The sequence below is a fragment of the Euprymna scolopes genome, chromosome 44 (genome assembly GCF_053919585.1).
Source record: "Euprymna scolopes isolate OS-2025 chromosome 44, ASM5391958v1, whole genome shotgun sequence".
Taxonomy (NCBI): Eukaryota; Metazoa; Mollusca; class Cephalopoda; order Sepiida; family Sepiolidae; genus Euprymna; species Euprymna scolopes.
In genome coordinates, this window is record NC_136525.1 from 12,375,219 (window position 1) to 12,395,556 (window position 20,338).

Below are 20,338 nucleotides of genomic sequence, written 5' to 3' on the forward strand. Positions count from 1 at the left end.
ATCAATATGCCCATCTCCGACACAATGTAATCTCCCTTGCTGGTGTAACCTGTAAAAAGTATCCTTTTTTATCTATAAGAAAAAAAAAACTATTTTTAGAGTCAGATTTTTCCGATTTCCGATACTTATTGGATGGATTTCTGTACAAAACCTATCTAAGAACACTGCCAGACATATAAATTACCTCACACACACACACACACAAACACACACACACACACAAACACACCCACACACACACAAACACACACACACACACACACAAACACACACACACACAAACACACACAGAAACACACACACACACACAAACACACACACACACACACACAAACACACACACACAAACACACACACACACACAAACACACACACAAACACACACACACACAAACACACACACACAAACACACACAAACACACACACACACACAAACACACACACACACACACAAACACACACACACACACACACACAAACACACAAACACACACACACACACATACACAGTGACTTTATATAATAGTAGAGATTCTTGGTAAAATCATTTATTACAATAAACGGAAGGTCATAACAATTAAATGACAGTCACTCGAAAGAAAAAAAATGTAAGTGTGACACGCAAAATAACACACACGGTTTCGTATTATATATAGGTGGTTGACAGTAATTATTATGCAAAAAATGTTTAATTTGATTTTTTTTTTATTTTCGGGACTTGTTACATAAACTGCATTTTTTAAACGTTTACAAATTTATGCAAAGTTTAATGTTTTTCATAACTGAACAAAATTTTGATCGAATTTTGATCTATAGATTTTAATTTTATTGATTTTTAAAAACAACAAATATTTATCACTAGTAACACATATTGGAAATTAAGTTGAAAAATATTAAAAGAATCGTTTTTTGGAATCGGAAATTAGGCTTAATATTTTCCGATTCCGATACTTATTCTGATATCCCAAAAAGTTCCGATTTTCAAATTCCCGATTCCGATATAGATTATATTAATTTTCTGCATGTTTTATATTCATTTGAGCTCTCTGGCAATGTATTGCGTATATTTGTATTATCATTATAATTATTGTTGTTGTCATAAGAGGATATTTTCCTCCCTAAAATTTTAAGAAATTTCAATTTCTTACATAAATAATATAAAATATCAGATAAATATAAAATAAATATAATATAAAATTAATATTATAATGTATAATAATATAAATATATATTATATAAAATTAAATATATTATACAATATTAAATATATTATATAATATTAAATATATTATATAATATACAATAATATAAAACTTTTATCATTAAAATACATTACATTACAATTCGAAAATAAAAACATTCTTTTTTAAGCGTTTCTGAAGAGTTCTATAAGTAGTAGAACAAAAAGTGTTCCTTTTCTGCGGACTCCAGATAGTTCCAAGCCGAAGTGTTTCTATTTTAGAAATTCTAGAATGTTCCATCCACAAAAACTATAAATACACGCTACCTCATAACTTCAGTTATTAAATCAGCTCTGAGAAGGAACACTATTTTGGGTCAACCTTTCAACTACTTATGACTCCTTAGATAGAATCAGGTTGTAAGGAATTCCTGAAACAAGCCAATTGCAAACGCCTTCACAAAGAACTGGGCTCTTGGTAAATTTTGGTTTTTCTGATCTTATACTCTGACCAAAGTAATATATTATTATTGTTCAAACTCGGTTATTACATCGTGTAAAAGCTAGATAAGCAAAAATACGAATTTGCATCCTTTGAACCCTTTTTCTTGTAAATATTTGTTTTTGCTATTTATCTGTTCCATAAATTCTTTTATTTTTCTTTTTAACTTCTTTTAGTTTTTTTTTTTTAATATATGTTGTGTGTCTTTCTGTAAACATTTCCTTGCGTGTAACATTGTTGTTGTTGTTGTTGTTGTTGTTGTTATTGCTGCTGTTGTTGTTGTTGTTATTATTATTATTATTATTATTGTTGTTGTTGTTGTTGTTGTTATTGCTGTTGTTGTTATTGTTGTTGTTATTGTTGTTGTTATTGTTATTGTTGTTGTTGTTGTTATTGCTGTTGTTGTTGTTGTTGTTATTGTTGTTGTTATTGCTGTTGTTTTTATTGCTGTTGTTATTATTATTATTGTTGTTGTTGTTATTGTTGTTGTTATTGCTGTTGTTTTTGTTGTTGTTGTTATTGCTGTTATTGTTGTTGTTGTTACTGCTGTTGTTGTTGTTGTTGTTATTGTTGTTGTTATTGTTGTTGTTGCTGTTGTTATTGCTGTTGTTGTTATTGCTGTTGTTGTTGTTGTTGTTGTTATTGTTGTTGTTGATGTTGTTGTTGTTGTTATTGCTGTTGTTGTTATTGTTGTTGTTTTTGTTGTTATTATTGCTGTTTTTGTTGTTGTTATTGTTGTTGTTGTTATTGCTGTTGTTGTTATTGCTGTTGTTGTTGTTGTTATTGCTGTTGTTGTTATTGCTGTTGTTTTTGTTGTTATTGCTGTTGTTGTTATTGCTGTACTTGTTGTCATTGTTGTTGTTGTTGTTATTGTTGTTGTTTTTGTTGTTATTATTGCTGTTTTTGTTGTTGTTATTGTTGTTGTTGTTATTGCTGTTGTTGTTATTGCTGTTGTTGTTGTTATTGCTGTTGTTGTTATTGCTGTTGTTTTTGTTGTTATTGCTGTTGTTGTTATTGCTGTACTTGTTGTCATTGTTGTTGTTGTTGTTATTGCTGTTTTTGTTATTGTTGTTGTTATTGCTGTTGCTGTTGTTTTTACCCAGACACAATATCATGTCCCAAACCCAAGAAAATTCCGGGTACAATAATGCATGATTTCGAACAGAACGGAACGAAGGTGGTCAAGTACTTATGCAAGAATAACCCATACCTCAGTAACCAGACAATCTGCAATCGACGGAATGGCACCTGGAGTCGACTGGAAATGAACTGCAACTCTCACACAGACGGTAATTAGATTTAAAGCGCATAATTTTATTCGAATTAATCAAAACATTACAGCGTGATTAATAAGATGACATAAATAAATAACGTAAATGTAGAAGAAAAATGAAAAGATTTGCAGTAAAGATCGAATAAGACAAGAAGCGGTGGGAGAAGCGGATTAGAAACAATAGTTGTTCCTACATGAATATTGCATCAATATATGGTTGGCAGTGAAGAGCGAATAAAGTGAGAAGTGGTGGGGGAATACAGGTAGTCGTCGTCGTCGTTGTAGTAGTAGTAGTAGTAGTAGTAGTAGTAGTAGTAGTAGTAGTGTTAGAGAATGTAGAGTAAGTGGATAACTTAAATAAATGACGTAAACATAGAGGAAAATGTAAAGGAGAGTAGACATAGCAGACTATGATGAATATGTATTTTTGAGATGAGGATTTATAATTATTTTTTGTATTATTTGGACTATGATTCTCATCTGGATTGTTTGTTTTTTTTTTTTTTTTTTACAACGTTTCGTCCGATGTAACCTCCGGCCATCTTCAGGTGCTTAATGTTATTGGTGAATAGTGAAAAAATGTTTAGCAGCAGACTATGTTTTGTGGTGAAGAGCAAACGAGATCAGAGGTTGTGGAAGCAGAGGCAGTCGAGGTCCTAATAATAAGAGTAGTAGTCTTAGCAGTAGCAGCAGCTTTATCAAAGTAAGAGAACGGGGAGTAAGCCGGATGATGTAAATATATAAATCGATGATGTAAATAAAGACGAAAATGAAAAAGAAGTGTTCCTGCAGTTATCGCTTGCAGCAAAGTAGAAATTAGATGAAATGTGGCGAGAGTAGGTAAATAAAGGTTGTAATATTAATAGTGACAACAAAGTAAAGGTCACTGCTTGTCGGTGGGAGAATGTGAGTAGTAGTAGTAGTAGTAGTAGTAGTAGTAGTAGTAGTAGCTTCCCAACACCGTAGAAAAACTCTTCAGTTTGCCTCGTATTTAAAAATTCAGGCGATCGGCCATCTAATATATAAACGGCAAAACAGCCGCGCACGTTTGTGTATGTTTTTTTTTTTTCAGGAGAAGTTTTCTTATACTTTCTAGATTATAATATCTCAGATTCGCAAACGGACATCGTGTCTATCATTTCTTTTTTTTTTTGTTTTTGTTTTTTTTTTGGTCGAGTTATTAAAAATTCCCACCGTCCCGTCGTGTCGGCTGTTTGTTTGTCGTTTTCGTATAAATAAAACGATAAATTATTTGAACGCACATGCCCTCGAGCCGGGTAGTATCTGTTCTGTAATTTGTCCTTGGTCAATGTAGGGAGAAACCCTTCATACTGAGACAATTACTACTTATTTGGATACTGCAGAGTGCCCCCTTTTTTGGCCTAGCTGCTTTTCACCCTGCCCCACCCCCATTAAAAACGACCTTCGTGGAAGGTTTAAAAGCAACGCCATTTTTGTAAGCCATCTTTTTGATCGACATCGCTAAATTTGAATGCTTTAGACTTCCGGTCGCGTCATGGCGTAGTGGTAAAACGTCAGGTTTCCTTTCACTTTCTTTTCCACCTTTGCATCGCGGGTTCGAGCCTGCCTGCCTACTACCACTTTTTTTTTTTTTTTTGCCCAACACACACCTCCAAACACCCAGGCAACACGGGGCACCCAGGCTAGTCTCCCTCTTGTGCATCCTGAATAAACTATTGAGATCTGTGTTAAACAGAGAAGTGATTAAACACCTCAGCAGAAACTACCTCCTCGGTGACATGCAATATGGTTTCCTCTCATCTAGATCTACAGCTGAGGGGCCAACAGTGATATCTTACAGGAATAGTGAATCTCTCGACGTGGGCTTCGTTTCTAGGGCAATGGCTCTTGATATATCAAAGGCTTTCGATAGGGTGTTGCATAAGGGCCTGCGACACAAGATCAGATACGGAATAGCTGGAAATAATTATTAAACCATTCCTCTCTGATAGGTTTATAAGGGTAGTGGTTAATTGGTAGAAATCAGAAGCTCACAGTATTAATGCCGGCATCCCTCAGGGTTCGATCCTGGGCCCAACTCTCTTCTTGATCTTCATCAATGATCTCACAAATCACATTCTTAGATCATTCGTAGACATTTATGCAGACGACACTACCATCTATGGCAACACCTTTAAGACGTGAAATGGCCAAGATCTCTCTGATTCGCTCTCTACTGATCTTGCGCCCCTGGTCCAATGGGGAAAAAGGTTGCTTGTTAATTTTAATGCATCTAAAACCAAACTTTGTTATTTCCATCATCAACTGGCTCCTATGTAAATGAATGGCTCTCACCTCGAGGACGCTCCATGTTTAGACAAATTTCTTGGTCTGACCTTCACTCCTGATCTGAAATGGAGCACATACATCAAATCTGTTGCCAAGGTCGCTGGAAAAATGGTTGGAGCATTCTACCGCTCCAGTAGATATCTCACTGCTGAAGCTACCTATACAAGAGCCAAGTACATCCTAAAATTGAATACTGTTGCCATATCTAGGCAGGAGTTGCTCGAAGCATCCTGTCCTACTTTGACAGAGTTAAAAATACACTTCATAATCCAAAAGACGATACCCTTTTCTCTTCTCTGCAGCCTCTTTCCCACAGAAGAGATGTTGCGAGCCTGTCCCTGCTCTATCGCTATTTTCATGATTAGTGTTCAACTGAGCTCCAATCTATGGCCTCCCCTCGTCAATCCTTCACAAAAAACACTCATCTCGACAAAATCACTATTAATAAATTTTCCCCACTCTCTATCCTTGCCTAAACCTAAACATGGATCCCATGAACAAAGCTTCTTCTCATTAGGACTCCTTGCCTGTGGAACTCTGTTCCGCTGGTCTACTTTCCAACTGACTACAATAAATAAGTTTTTGCTCAGCTGTCTTCGTAAATGATCTAATTTTACCAAATTTCCCCTACAAACGATCATTATGATACTGTCCCAATGACTACAATACACATATTAACCCTTATCTTCGAGTGGCTTCCGGGCCTTAATATGTGGTGACTCCTTTGTAAAAAAAAAAAAATAGTAATAGTCATTGCAGGTGCTCGATTGAGCTTCATTCTATAGTCCCCCTCCCTGTAAAACATACGCAACAAAAACTCGCCTAACTACAACCATTGTCAATAAATCCTCTTTCTCCAACTGTGTACCTATAACTTAACTGAAATTCCATGACCAAAGTTTATTTCCAGGAACTGCCGCCTGTACAACGCATTACCATGGAGCTGAAATTGATGACAGTGGTTGTAGCTAGACGTTTTATAGGGAATGGTTCAAAGATTGAAGCTCAGTCAAGCACTTGCCGTAAAAATAACGATAGAGCCGAGGTAGACTTGCAATGTCTCTTCGGTAAGAAAGAGGTAGTTAGAAAGAAGAAAATTACATCGACCACTGGATTTCGAATTCGGTTTTGTATTGCGCCAAGGCAGAACGTGCTCTGGGCACCTCCTCTTTAAATGTGACAACAGTAGTTTATCTTAGAATGCATTTGGCTTTTATACAGAGAATTCTGCCAGGAATTAGATATTTTCTGTGATGGTATATTTTTCCAGCGACTTTGGCGACGGTTTTTATATAAGTCGCCGATTTTTCCGGTCCCAGATGCTTTAGCCTGAAGCAGTACAATTAAGATGAGCAATAGGTAAATTTCAGACACGCAGAGATTTTTTTAAAAAAAATACGCCCACGCAAATTCTGTGGGAACAAAACTTTAAATGCTTTTTGTTCGGTGGACGTAGTTGAAAGCATACCACGTGGCAAAAGAGTGCACTTTTCGACCAATCAACGCATAGAGAAAGATTTAATTTTCAAAACATTTTTTCTCACTTCGCCTGGGAGCCGATCGAAAAATACTTAAACGAATTCACTCATTCACTCACTCACTCACCCACTCTCACTCGGCGCTCGGCACTCTGCGTCCTCTTCACTCTTCGCTCAGCGCTCTTCTCACTTCTCTATTCACGTCAACGACTCTGTTGTTACGTATTCTTCCGTCAGCATGACAAAACATGATTATCCACACACACACACACACACACACACACACACACACACACGGCGAATAATGCAGATATTCCGCCGCACGCAAGATCATTTACCTTCTTTTTTCTTTCTCTTAGCACGCACAAAAATGAAGTCTGTTTTTTCTGCAAGAAAACAAAGGACACTCTCTGCTTTTTCTTGACAAAACAAAAAACAGTTTCAATAACTTTCACATTTGCAAGAACTGCCTATTCAGACACACTTTTTGAACACCGTTTATTTCACAAGTTGGATTTTATTTTATTTTATTTGTGGTGGAGAAGGGAATCTAATGAGACCTAAGTACCACTCCAGTATAGTTTCGGCTTCAGGCAGATAGATACCAAATCTCTATTATTAATAGTTTTATTTGCGCCTCCTACATTACTGTACATTTCTACGATTTCGTTCTTTGCTTCAAAATAACATTCGAACGACATAGTTAAACCCTAAACCATTAGCATTGACAATTTATATTTAATTTTACTGTTATTAACCTTTGTTTTCTCTTTTTATGTCGGCCATCTTTTTCTTTTTATTTATTTATTTAGTTTTCTTTTACTCGGTAAAAACCATCATTAAATCCGAAAGATTTGTCTGCAATTTTAAATATAACGTCTGAATAGACACAAAAAGCATTAGTTTGTACTTTAGGACGCCATTAAACAGCTGCGTCACCGGAAGTAATCAATTCTTCTTTTTCGTCGTCGTCGTCGTCGTCTTCTTCTTCTTCTTCTTCTTCTTCTTCTTCTTCTTTGCTTTTTATCTTATTTTCCTTTCTTTCTTCTGCATTTTCTTGTTCTCTTTCTTCCTATACGTCTTTTTTCTTCCTTTTTTTTATTTCATCTGCTTTTTTTCTTCTTTTCTCTTTTCTTCTGCTATGTTAGCTTATTTTTTCTTCCTCTCCTTTTTAGTGTTCGTCATATTCTTTTTTCCTTCTTTCTATCTTTTTTCTTATGTTTTTTTCTTTTCCTTCATGTCCGTTTTCTTTCTTTCCTTCTTTTCTTTTTCTTCTTTCTTCTCCCTTTGATTGTTGTTCTTCGTCCTCCATTTTTCTTTCTCCATCTTTTTGTTTTTTACTTTTTTTTCTTCTTTTCGCTGTTTTTATTTTTCCTCTTCGTTTCCTTTCTCCTCTTTCTTTTTCTTCTGTTTTCTTATTTTCTTGCTCTCATTCTTTTTTTCATCGTCTTCTTCCGTCTTTTTTTCTTTTTCTTTTTCTTCTTTTCTTTATCTTTTCCTTCTTTTTGTATTTCTTTTTTCTTTAACTTGTCTTTTCTTTGTAAAATGTAAACGTTGGTTAAAATCGCCTGTTCCTTCTTTCATCGGATTATTAAAATACAAAAAACTATCTAAGAACACTGCCAGGCACATGAAGTAGCTTCGTGTAAAATTTGTATTTCTTTTTCTTTAATTTATCTTTCCTTCTTTTCTTTTTTCTTTTCGTTTATCTGATTCTTTTTCTATTTCTTTTTTTCTTTGTCTTTTTCGTTATCTTTTTCTTTTTCTTCTTATTTTTCTACTTTTCTAGGGCAATGGCTCTTGATATATCAAAGGCTTTCGATAGGGTTTTTTCCTTTTCTTCTTCCTTTCTTTCACATTTTATTCTTTTTCTTTATCTTTTTCTTCTTTTTTATTTACCTTTTTCTTTTTTCTTTATCTTTTTTCTTTATCTTTATCTTTTTTTATATAGTTTTTTTTCATTATCTCTATCTTTTTCTTTTTCTTTTATCTTTTTTCTTTTTATCATCTTTTCCTTTTTATTTTCATCTTTTCCCTCTTTATTATCCTTTTTTTGTATATTGTTATTTTTCTTTTTCTTTGTCTTTTTTTCATTTTCAATTTCTTCTTTTCTTTCTTTTTTCACTTTTTCTTTTTGTTTTTTTTTCTTCTGTTTCTTTTTATATTTTTTCATTTTTATCTTTTTCATTTTTTTTTTATCTTTTTCTTTTCTTTTTTATCTTTTTCGTCTGCATTTATTTTTCTTTTTTTCTTTTCTTCTTCTCTTTATTTTCTGTTGTCTTTTTCTTTTCTTTACCTTTTCTTCTCTTTATTACTTTTCTTTTTTCTTCTTTTATTTATCTATTTCCTTTCCTTCTTCCTTTTACTAATTTCTTTCTTCTTTATCTTTTTTCCTTTTCTTCTTTCCTTTTCTTCTTTTGTTTTTCTTTTTTTTTATTTTTTCTATATTCTATCTTTTATCTGTTTTGCCTTTTTTCCTCGTCGTCTTTCTCGTCTTTTTCTTCTTTTTCTTCTTTTTCTTCTTTCATTGGTGGTATGTTTCTTTCTTTCTTTTCTTCTATTTTTCTCCTTTTTATCTTGTTCATCTGATTTTCTTTTAATTCTTTCATTCCTCATCTTTTCTTCTCTTTTTATTCCTCGTTTTCGTCCTTTTTATTCTTACCTTTCGTTATTTCTTCTAATTTTTCTTTTGTTCATTCCCCGTCTTTTTCCCGATTCTTCTTTTTTGTTTCTGCGTCTCTTTCCCGTTTCTTTTTTTTTTGTTTCTACGTCTTTTTCCAGTTTCTTCTTTTTTTCTACGTCTTTTTCCCGTTTCTTTTTTTTGTTTCTACGTCTTTTTACCGTTTCTTTTTTTCTACGTCTGTTTCCCGTTTCTTTTTTTCTACGTCTGTTTCCCGTTTCTTTTTTTTTGTTTCTACGTCTTTTTCCCGTTTCTTTTTTTTTCTGTGTCTTTTTCCCGTTTCTTTTTTTTGTTTCTACGTCTTTTTCCCGTTTCTTTTTTCTACGTCTTTTTCCCGTTTCTTTTTTTCTACGTCTGTTTCCCGTTTCTTTTTTTTTTGTTTCTACGTCTTTTTCCCGTTTCTTTTTTTTCTACGTCTTTTTCCAGTTTCTTTTTTTTGTTTCTACGTCTTTTTCCCGTTTCTTTTTTTCTACGTCTTTTTCCCGTTTCTTTTTTTCTACGTCTGTTTCCCGTTTCTTTTTTTTTGTTTCTACGTCTTTTTCCCGTTTCTTTTTTTTTCTGTGTCTTTTTCCCGTTTCTTTTTTTTTGTTTCTACGTCTTTTTCCCGTTTCTTTTTTTCTACGTCTTTTTCCCGTTTCTTTTTTTCTACGTCTTTTTCCCGTTTCTTTTTTTTGTTTCTACGTCTTTTTCCCGTTTCTTTTTTTCTACGTCTGTTTCCCGTTTCTTTTTTTGTTTCTACGTCTTTTTCCAGTTTCTTTTTTTGTTTCTACGTCTTTTTCCCGTTTCTTTTTTTTGTTTTTACGTCTTTTTCCCGTTTATTTTTTTTTCTACGTCTTTTTCCCCGTTTCTTTTTTTGTTTCTACGTCTTTTTCCAGTTTCATCTTTTTTTCTACGTCTTTTTTCTTCTTTAAGTTTTCTTCTTTTCTGTTAATTTTCCTTCTTCTTCTTCTTCTTCTTTGTTATTTTTTCTAATTCTTCTTATTTTATTAAGTCTATTCCCCACTTCGCCCGCACCCAACGGCAGGAGACAATCCAACGATGTAAACACCCCCCTCCTTTGCTCGCCTATTCCTTTAAGAGAAACTTTACCATTTTTCTTCTTTTCTTTTAACAAATCGCACGACATCGTTAAATTCGACACTAATCTCGGCAAATTAAAATCGAACGCCTAAAAAGAAACGCCAAAAAAAAAAAAAAAAAAGAACGATTCCGTATTTTGGGTTCGCATTGCACAGCTGCCTCTCCACTTGATTTTTTGTTGGTTTCAAAATATTTCCAAGAAAAAATGGTTATAGAATTATTCCCACAGTCAAACAACGTTGCAGCTCACAAGAGTCATGACAGTCAACAGACCGGAAGTCCAAGACTCGTTTCGCCTGCGTTTGCACTCATCTGATCAACTGATAACAATGGGCTATTTTATCGATTCCAATGACTAAAAATCAGGGAGTGTGAAATCATTCAATCCCGGGCAACGTCAGGTCACCCTACTAGTATGTATGTGTGTGTGTATGTATATATATATATATAATATATATATATATTATATATATATATATATATATATATATATTCCACAGCCAAACAACGTCACAACTCACAAGAATCATGACAGTCAACAAACCGGAAGTCCAAGACCCGTTTTGCCTGTATTTGAACTCATCTGTTGATCACATCCGAATTCGGGATTCGAAACTTAAGTCTCTTGCGTGCGAGGTGAGTACTCTGCCATTTAAGCAACCGTACGACATACAAAAACGTCTATTGCAAACCGCAGAGTAATCCGACTATTGGAAAGAACCTACTTCGTTTCGACCAAGGGATGTGGCAATCCAACCAACGAGAATCCAAACCGATATCTCTTCTCGCATGCAAAAGACGCTGGTTTTGAATCCCGGGTTCGGGTGTGTTCAACTGATGCGGCTAAATGAGGGTAAAACTCGAGTCATGGACTTCCGGTTTGTCGGCTCTTGTGTCATGACTCTTGTGAGCTGAAACGTTGTTTGGCTGGAAGTGACAAAAAAACGGGCCCCAACTCTAATTAGGCCCCGTTTCTTAGTATTTTCTCCGAATGAAATGAATCTTTGGTCGTAACTAGTTTATTATATTCAAAACATCACACCAAAACACAAGGGTCTTTGGCCTTTTTTCTCCGTTCTACAACATATGTTCTAGATGGCCTCCATTTAGCTTTTGTTTTTTTTAGGTCACCCTGTATATATATATATATATATATATATATATATATATATATATGTGTGTGTGTGTGTGTGTGTGTGTGTGTGTGTGTGTGTGTGTGTGTGTGTGTGTGTGTATACGCATAAATGTAGTAATAAAAAATATTTTAAAAATAGGAAAGAATAAGTAACTGGAAAAAATTTGAAATTATGACTAAAAAAGTAAAAATATACGAAAATAATGTTTCAAACAAGAACTTTAGTTTGCACGGTACCCAAAATGGCCGATCTGTAACAACGCGGGGATGGAATTCCTTTCCCGCAAACGAACGCACCAGGTTTATCATGTACAAAATTATCTTTTTGTTGGTAACATAGAATGGAAATCACATCTGAGGAGTTGGCGAGAAAGAAGATTTTCATGAAAACATTAAATCATAAAATTGCCATCCCATTAACAGAACGGCTGTAATGAAGGGATCCAGGATGAAATAAACAAGAGTTATAAAAAAGAAAAAAATGTAAGTCTTTGAATTTTAATAAAGTCTATATATATATATATATATATATATATATATATGTGTGTGTGTGTGTGTGTGTGTGTGTGTGTGTGTGTGTGTGTGTGTGTGTGTGTGTTGTGTAAGAGTTCGTTTCCTATGTACTCCTAAACGGCTGGACAATTTTTGAAAAAAAAAAAATATATATATATATATATATATATATATATATATATATATATATATATATATATATATCGGAGTATAAGACTGGTTTATAAACGATAAATCTGCAAATGATACACCTGCGTTGAGTCATGCAGCATCCTTCCACCTGCCTCTTCTCTCCTTTTTTATGCTAGCAGGGTGACTCGATGTTGCCCGGGATTGAATGATTTCACATTTCCATAACTAAGTTTTGTCTATGTTACACTGTAGAGAAACTTTCATTTTATAAAATTATTTTGATATAATGGCTTAAATTAAAGTTTAAAATGCAAGTCAAATATCATGCGTTAATTGTGCTCTAAATAAAAACTTTCATTTCAAATGTGCCCCTCGTCATATAAAAGAATCTACTGTTGATTTTTTTATGTCGAGCTTTACTGCTTGTGCGGTGATAACGGCTTGAATTTAAGTTTAAAATGAAAAAGTCAAATATCATTATAAAATTGTGCTTTAAACAGAAACATTCATTTCGAACACGCCCTTGTCATATCAAAGAACTTATTGTTGATTTTATATTATATCGGTTTCTATGGTAATGAAACTTCTACAATTCACTTTGGATGTTAGGCTGTGTAAGATGTAAACTTTGGTGAACATCGCCTGTTCCTTTATTTTATCGGATTATTTCGATGATTGATTACTATCTAAGAACATTGCCAGGCACATGAAGTATCATGGCGTGAAATTTCATAAAAGCCGACTCAACCGTTTTCCAGTTCATACGGAGTGAACTCACAAACACATAGACAAGTTCCTTTTACATATACACTAGCCAGGGGTACCCGGCGTTGGCCAGGTGTTTGGAGGTGTGTGGGGGGGGGGTTAAAAAAAAGAAATAAGTATGAGGATCGAACTCGAACCCTTGAGGCAAAGTTGTAAATTAAAGTGGGAAAAAAACGTGCGACATTAACGATTGCACCACCGCGAGATGCTAACGGAAACACATTTGAATTTATTTAATTACTTGGATTTGGCAGGTGCCCGTTTTAATGAGTTAATGAGGTCAAGTTTGACTGCGGTATTTTTGTTTTCCCCAATATGTTATAGGAAAAAGACTAACCCACATGCGGTGAGCGACAAATGTTGAATATTTATCTTCCCGAAATCGAACAAATTAAATAGACAGGCGAGTTTCGTTGTTAACTGTGATATATTACGATTTATATGTGATATAAAAAGTTTTAAAAAGTTGTGAAGCGACCGACCGCTTCTCTGAAAAAGCGAACACACATACAAACATACATGCATTTTCGTTTTTATATTTATACATAAACTCACGTTCACCCCAAACAAGGTATATCGCCACTTAGACGCAAGAGGCTACTATTTAGGACTATGTTGAGGGAAAATGCGCAATATGCTGGTTTACGTCGCATTTAAACTTCTGCATATCAGTACAGTCGGGGGAGTAGACAGCAGGAAGGGAATTCCAAAGTCAAGCTGTTTCGAGGGAAGAAACTGTTAAAGTAGAAAACTTTCTGGCATTCAGAGACCTCAGCAGTGAAGGGGTGTGATTTTGTTGCTAAGCGAGTTTGTCGGGGTTATATACGTTGAGGGGGGGGGGCACAAGTGCAACGAGTTCATCAGAGCACATTCTATTAAAGTATTTCATTATCAGACTATGTATGGAATGTTGTATCTATAATTTGGTTGACCATCCCCTTTCTTCTTTCTTTGCACTCTCTCGTTCTCTCTCTCTCTCTCTCTCTCTCTCTCTCTCTTTCTCTCTTTCTCTTTCTCTCTCGCTCTCTCCCTCTCTTTCTCTCTCTCCCTCTCTTTCTCTCTCTCCCTCTCTTTCTTTCTTTCTCTCTCCCTCTCTTTCTCTCTCTCCCTCTCTTTCTCTCTCTCTTTTTCTTTCTCTCTCCCTCTCTTTCTCCCTCTCTCTCTTTCTCACCTCGAGTGTTGCAGTGGGCTGCACCAAAGCCAATAGAGTATAGGCCATTCTTGCAGTGTCCGTTTCCCTGTTGACTGCAGTGTATTTTTTTTTTACTTGAGAGTCACCACTTATCAAGGCCCGAAGGCCACTCGAGGATAAGGGTTAATGAATGTAAGGTGCTAGTTTAGTAATCGCTAATGGTGTAAATTGGGTAGAATCTTATTATTTATAGGGACAGCTCAACAAAACTTGTTTACATTGGATTTGAAAACTACTATGTCGTATTCATCTGAGAAGCAGGCCAGCAGAACAGTGTTCTACAGGTGGGCAGTTCTGTGAAAGAAGCTTTTGTTCATGGAATCTGCGTTTAGATTAAAACACAGATAGAGAGTGGGGGAAATCGTATATACTCTCTTTTCATAAAACTAAAACTAAATATAGCTTATTTTACGACTTTGCAGCTGTGTTTCAAAATCTATAATGATCGGTTAATTAGTTTATAGGTAAATCCCGTACATACAAATATGTATCATTTGGATCATTCAGAATACTTTTCTAAGATTCTATTCTCACAACGTAATCACCGACCTTTTTTAGGTGCATTTTGTGGAATTCGGGGAAACTTTTTCTCTCACTCAGGAAACGGTACAAAATTTCGAACGGAGCTCGTTATTTGAAAGGGGTAGATTGTTCATGTTTTGTCAGCCATAACCGAGTAAAAGTAATAAGTAATTCGTAATGGTATCCTTCGTATCGCCTGTAAGAAGGATCTAACCTTCAACATCCAAAAGGCTGTCAATAGAACTGTAGAGCGCATACAACAGCAACAGCAGCTGTACGACAGCCAACATGTACAAATAACCAAGCCGTGTGCGAGGTGACGTCACAGCGAGGAAGAACGAAAGAAAAAGATTATAAAAAAGGGAAAAAGTGGCCCGAGAAGGATAGATGCAGACGTGTTACACACGTGGTCCGAGAGTGACAGGGAAAGACGTGTCCTAAACAAAGCCGGACAAAGAAAGAATCTTGTTAAGTACATTGGAGTACGAGAAGACTTTTAAACAAGAAACAAGGCGTTATTCTGAAAGTACCTGTAAATAAATGTCTGTTGCTCAACTGCTTGTCGGGTTTGACGGGGGTATTTACGTTGAGGAGGTACAAAGGCTTGTAGCTCGCCGAAGCATTCACCATTAAAATACTTGTAGAACAGGCAGAGGGATGCAACATTTTGTCGATGAGGCTTAGGCTGAAGCTTAGATGACAGGTCAGGACCTATCAGGTTGACGACCCTAAAAAAAATTTTCAGCGAATATGACGCCTTCATTAGGGTCGAAATTTCACTGGAAATTTTAGATTAAACAAATAAATGTTTTTTTTGTTTTTTTTTAATCTGTGGCTTTTTAAACTTAAGAATTTAACAATATTTTTTATTGTCAGGGGCGGTGAAGGAGTGTGGGTTGGTGAAAGAGAAATACGCACACACGGGGATTCGACACATGAATTTTCTCAAGCTCGTATTGCCAATCAACTGACGATATCCATTTGGGTTTTTTTTATATGACAATTCGTAACCACCTGCAAACACCGACGTTGGACTTCGCTGCTAATGTAGCTTTTTTTTTGGGGGGGGGAGTTTCCTACTGCTTCTAAACTATTTCAAATTAATAATTATTTTATTTCTAACAATTCAACATATTTTTCTTCTTATCCTTATGCCTGGCTTTAACTAAGGATACAATCGTGTCACGTTTTTATTTTCTGCACAGGAGCATATCTCAGTCAGGTTCACTTATTTCTGTCAAACAACCTTTCACTAGACCCAACGATTATATTATTTTTGACAATTAATCACATTATATTGTTTTCTTCCGTCCGGGTGCGCGTCCATACGATGTGTACCTCTTTCTATCAATTTACCTTTTCAATACACCTATCGATTATATTTTTTAATTCATCATGTTATATGGTTTTCTTCCGGCCAAGTGCATATACATTCAAAATGCACCTACGTTAGTCAAATGGCTCTTCAGAATACGTAACGATTATTTACTTTTTGACAATTAATTATGTTCTGTTGCTTTCCTCGGACCAAGACAATTTTGTTGTCTTCAAGTCCAATGTAAACAAATTCTTAATGAACCGTTCCTTTAAGTAATCCAATTTACCAAATTTCGATTACTACCGATTACTACGACATTATCCCAGACTATTGTACACTCAATAACCCTTATCCTCAAGTGGCTTCCGAGCCTTGATAAGTGGTGACTCCCTTGTAAAAAAAAGTATGTGTCCATATGAAGTACACCTATTTTTGTCGAATTGCCTTTTTCATTAATCTAACGATTATATATTTTAATTAATCATGTTATGTAGTTTTCTTCCGGCCAGGTGCGTATCCATTCGAAATGCACATATTTCTGCCAAATGACATTTCAGCACCTTCATCATATTTAACACTGATGTCACATTTTTTATCATAAGATTCTAACATTCTTATGTCTCTTCTTTCTTCTATTTTCAGGGGCGAAACCTTTGGCTTTGGAAAATAATATTGATCATTTAATTAATTGGAAACCACCTGGTAATGAACAAAACACTTCCAAGTACCTCACTCACGATGGTCAAACATCTAAGCAGAATGAAACAGAAAGCTCTCCAGGTGCTAATCAGATGAGACGGGCTGCGTTAGAGACAGTATCAAACGAGACGTCAGATGAAAATAACACAAATGATCAAAATTTCAAACAAGGGAGAAGTTTTAATACCTCGACTATGCCGATGTCGAATGAGACGTTAGACAGAAATAACACTATGGGTCAAAATTTAGAGCCAAGGGAGGGCTTTTATAACTCAGCGACGCCATTGCTGAACGGCACATCAGACAGAAATAATATAACGGATCAGGATTTGGGTCCAGGGGAGGGCTTTAATACCTCGACTATGCCGATGTCCAATGAGACGTTAGATAGAAATAACACTATGGGTCAAGATTTAGAGCCAAGGGAGGGCTTTTATAACTCAGCCACGCCATTGCTGAACAGCACATCAGACAGAAATAATATAACGGATCAGGATTTGGGTCCAGGGGAGGGCTTTAATACCTCGACTATACCGATGTCAAATGAGACGTCAAATGGAAATAGCACAACTTATCAGAGTTTAGACCAAGTGGAGAGCGTTACTACATCGACTACAGCATTATCAAATGGGATAAGCAATAATAGCACGACGGATTACGATTTAGGCCCAGGTGATGACCTTTATACCACAAAAGCACCGGAATCGACATCGGGCACTCATTATACGACACAAAACTCGGATGAGTATGAGAATGACGTGACGGTCACCTTTTCGGAAATAGCACCTCCCGAAGTAGAGAAAATACTGCCTCCCTTGGGGATTATGAGTGATAATGTTAATACAATGACAGGTATACCAGGTAAGTACTTCTACCTCTACAATTATATAAATGCAGCTTTGTCTATGTGTGTGAGTTTGTTCCTTATAGACTCCGAAACGGCTCAACAGATTTTCTTTACAATTTACAGGACTTTAGTGTATAAGTCAGGAAGTGATTTTAGTTCACTTTTGTCTCAGAATACCACCAATATTAACTGCTAATCGATAATCGAACTGTTATTTTAATTTTTCTATCATCGGTAGAGCCATTTTTCCATGTCGTCGCTTAGCAACAATGATAAAATAACGGGCCGTGAAAATTCTTCTGTGGTTAAGTTGATAGCGTGTGTTTTTTTGTTTTGTTTTTTGTTTGTTTTTGTTTTTGTTTTTGTTTTTTTGCATGACGTGGTCTGTAGGTTAAAACTCCGTACGTAAATTTCTTAATTTTTATTTCATTAACTTCAAAGAATTTTATTATACTTGAAAATTTATTGGTTTTTGTTGTTGTTTTTTGTTGTGTGTGGTTTTTTTTTGGGGGGGGGGTTGCATGACGTGGTCTGTAGGTTAAAACCCCACACGTAAATTTTTTAATGTTTATTTTTCATTAACTGGAAAGAAGTTTATATAAAATAATTTTATAAAAGAAACAGTAGGTTCTCTACAGTGCAATGTAGAATAACATATATTTTAGACTAAGTTACTGCATGGAGGCATGTGAAGCTTCCTCCCAGGCGATTTCATGGATTTCGATGACAATAAAAATATAGGAGTGTGAAATACTCGTTGATCATCATTCGATCCCGGGCAACGTCGGATTTCCCTGCTAGTATATATATATATATATATATATATATATATATATATATATATATATATTAGTGTTGGAACGATTAATCGGAATCGGAAAAATTGGATTATTTTGGGATATCGGTATCGGTATCGGATCGGAAAAAATTGTGCCTATTTTCCGATGCCAAAAATGATTCTTTTAATTAGCTTTTTTAGTTGTTTTTGTTTAAAAAAATTTTCTACTGCTGGTAGCAATAAGGAAATAATAAATATTTATTGATTTAAACTTCCAGTAAAACTGAAATCTATAAATCACACTTCCACAAGTTTGAGAAAATTTATGCACATTTAACGGGAGTTTTTACGGTAAGCATGACAAAATAACCATTTCATAGTTAAATATTTAGAGATTAATAAAAAAGCGTAATTGGAATTGGAGGATATTAAGGTATATATATATATATATATATATATATATATATATATATATATATATATATATATATATATATATTATATATATATATATATATATATATATATATATATATATATATATATATATATATATATAGAAGTGTGCGTTCTATCCCAACCATTATCTATGGACCAGAGGTCATCTCGTCAGCGTAAGACAAGGCCAAACTATTTGCAAAGAATTTGCAGCTAATTCTACCCTATGCGACGAAGGCCATCAACTCCCCATATTTCCTCCTATAACACAGAACAAGCTAGGTAACATACAAATATCCGTGCATGAGGTCGCCAAGCTAATCAAGAACCTAGATTCCAGTAAAGCAACTGGCCCTGACGGCATCCCAATTATAGTGTTAAAAAAGCTTCAACCAGAACTTGCTCCCATACTTACGAAACTATTTAAGCGCTGCCTTAAGGAGAAGTGCTTTCCGACTCCCTGGAAGACCTCATCAGTTTGTCCTGTATTTAAGAACTCAGGTGATAAGTCATCTCCCTCTCAGTACAGACCAATAAGTCTCCTGTGTGTTATGAGTAAGTTGCTGGAATTCATATTAAATAGAGAAATAGTCAACCACCTCAGCAGGAATAACTTTCTTAGTGACACACAATATGGTTTTCGCTCTGCAAGATCTACCGCAGATGTGCTGACGGTTATATCCCACAGGATTAGTGAATCTCTTGACAAAGGCTTCCTTTCTAGGGCAATTGCTCTTGACATATCAAAGGCCTTCGACAAGGTATGGCATAAGGGTCTACTTCACAAGATTTCCAGCTACGGTATAACTGGAAATGTTTTCTCAATCATTAAATCATTTCTCTCCGATAGGCTAATAAGAGTAGTGGTAGATGGACATAAATCGGAGGACTGCAATATAAATGCTGGAGTCCCTCAGGGGTCAATCCTAGGCCTAACTCTCTTCCTGATCTACATCAATGACCTCCCTAAACACATACTTAAATCATTCATTGACATCTATGCTGATGATACGACCATCTATGGCAACACATCAAAGACTGTAAATGACAAAGTTCTCCCTGATTCTCTCTCCTCTGATCTCGAGCTCGTGGTTCAGTGGGGGAAGATGTGGCTGGTTACCTTTAATGCATCTAAAACCAAACTCCTATCCTTACATCATCAACGCTCTGATCCCCATCTGGCATCAATTGGGATGGATGGCTCTCGTCTGGGTGAGGCCCCGTGTTTTGACAAGCTTTTGGGTTTGACCTTTACTCCTGATCTGAAATGGAACACGTACATCAAGTCTGTTGCCAAGGTCGCTGGAAAGATGGTGGGATCCTTCTACCGCTCCAGAATATATCTCACTACTGATGCAATTCTCTATCTATATAAAAGCCAAGTACGTCCAAGGATGGAATACTGTTGCCATATCTGGGCAGGAGCTGCTAAAAACAGCCTATCCTGCCTTGACAGAGTACAAAATAGACTTCGTGGCTTAGTGGGGGATGCCCT

The 20,338-nt window shown here is 35.4% G+C and overlaps 1 protein-coding gene across 2 annotated transcripts in view; it reads left to right on the forward strand.

The window, feature by feature from the left end:
- The window catches only part of LOC145268691 (uncharacterized), a 102,233-nt gene that overhangs the window by 65,242 nt on the left and 16,653 nt on the right, over positions 1 to 20,338 (forward strand). The window contains exons 5-6 of one of the 2 annotated variants that reach the window (XM_080124206.1): positions 2,787 to 2,972; positions 16,724 to 17,641. In XM_080124206.1, coding sequence (XP_079980332.1) covers positions 2,787 to 2,972; positions 16,724 to 17,641 — 1,104 coding nt within the window. The remainder of the gene's footprint in view (positions 1 to 2,786; positions 2,973 to 16,723; positions 17,642 to 20,338) is intronic. The other variant, XM_080124207.1, reaches the window with a different exon arrangement.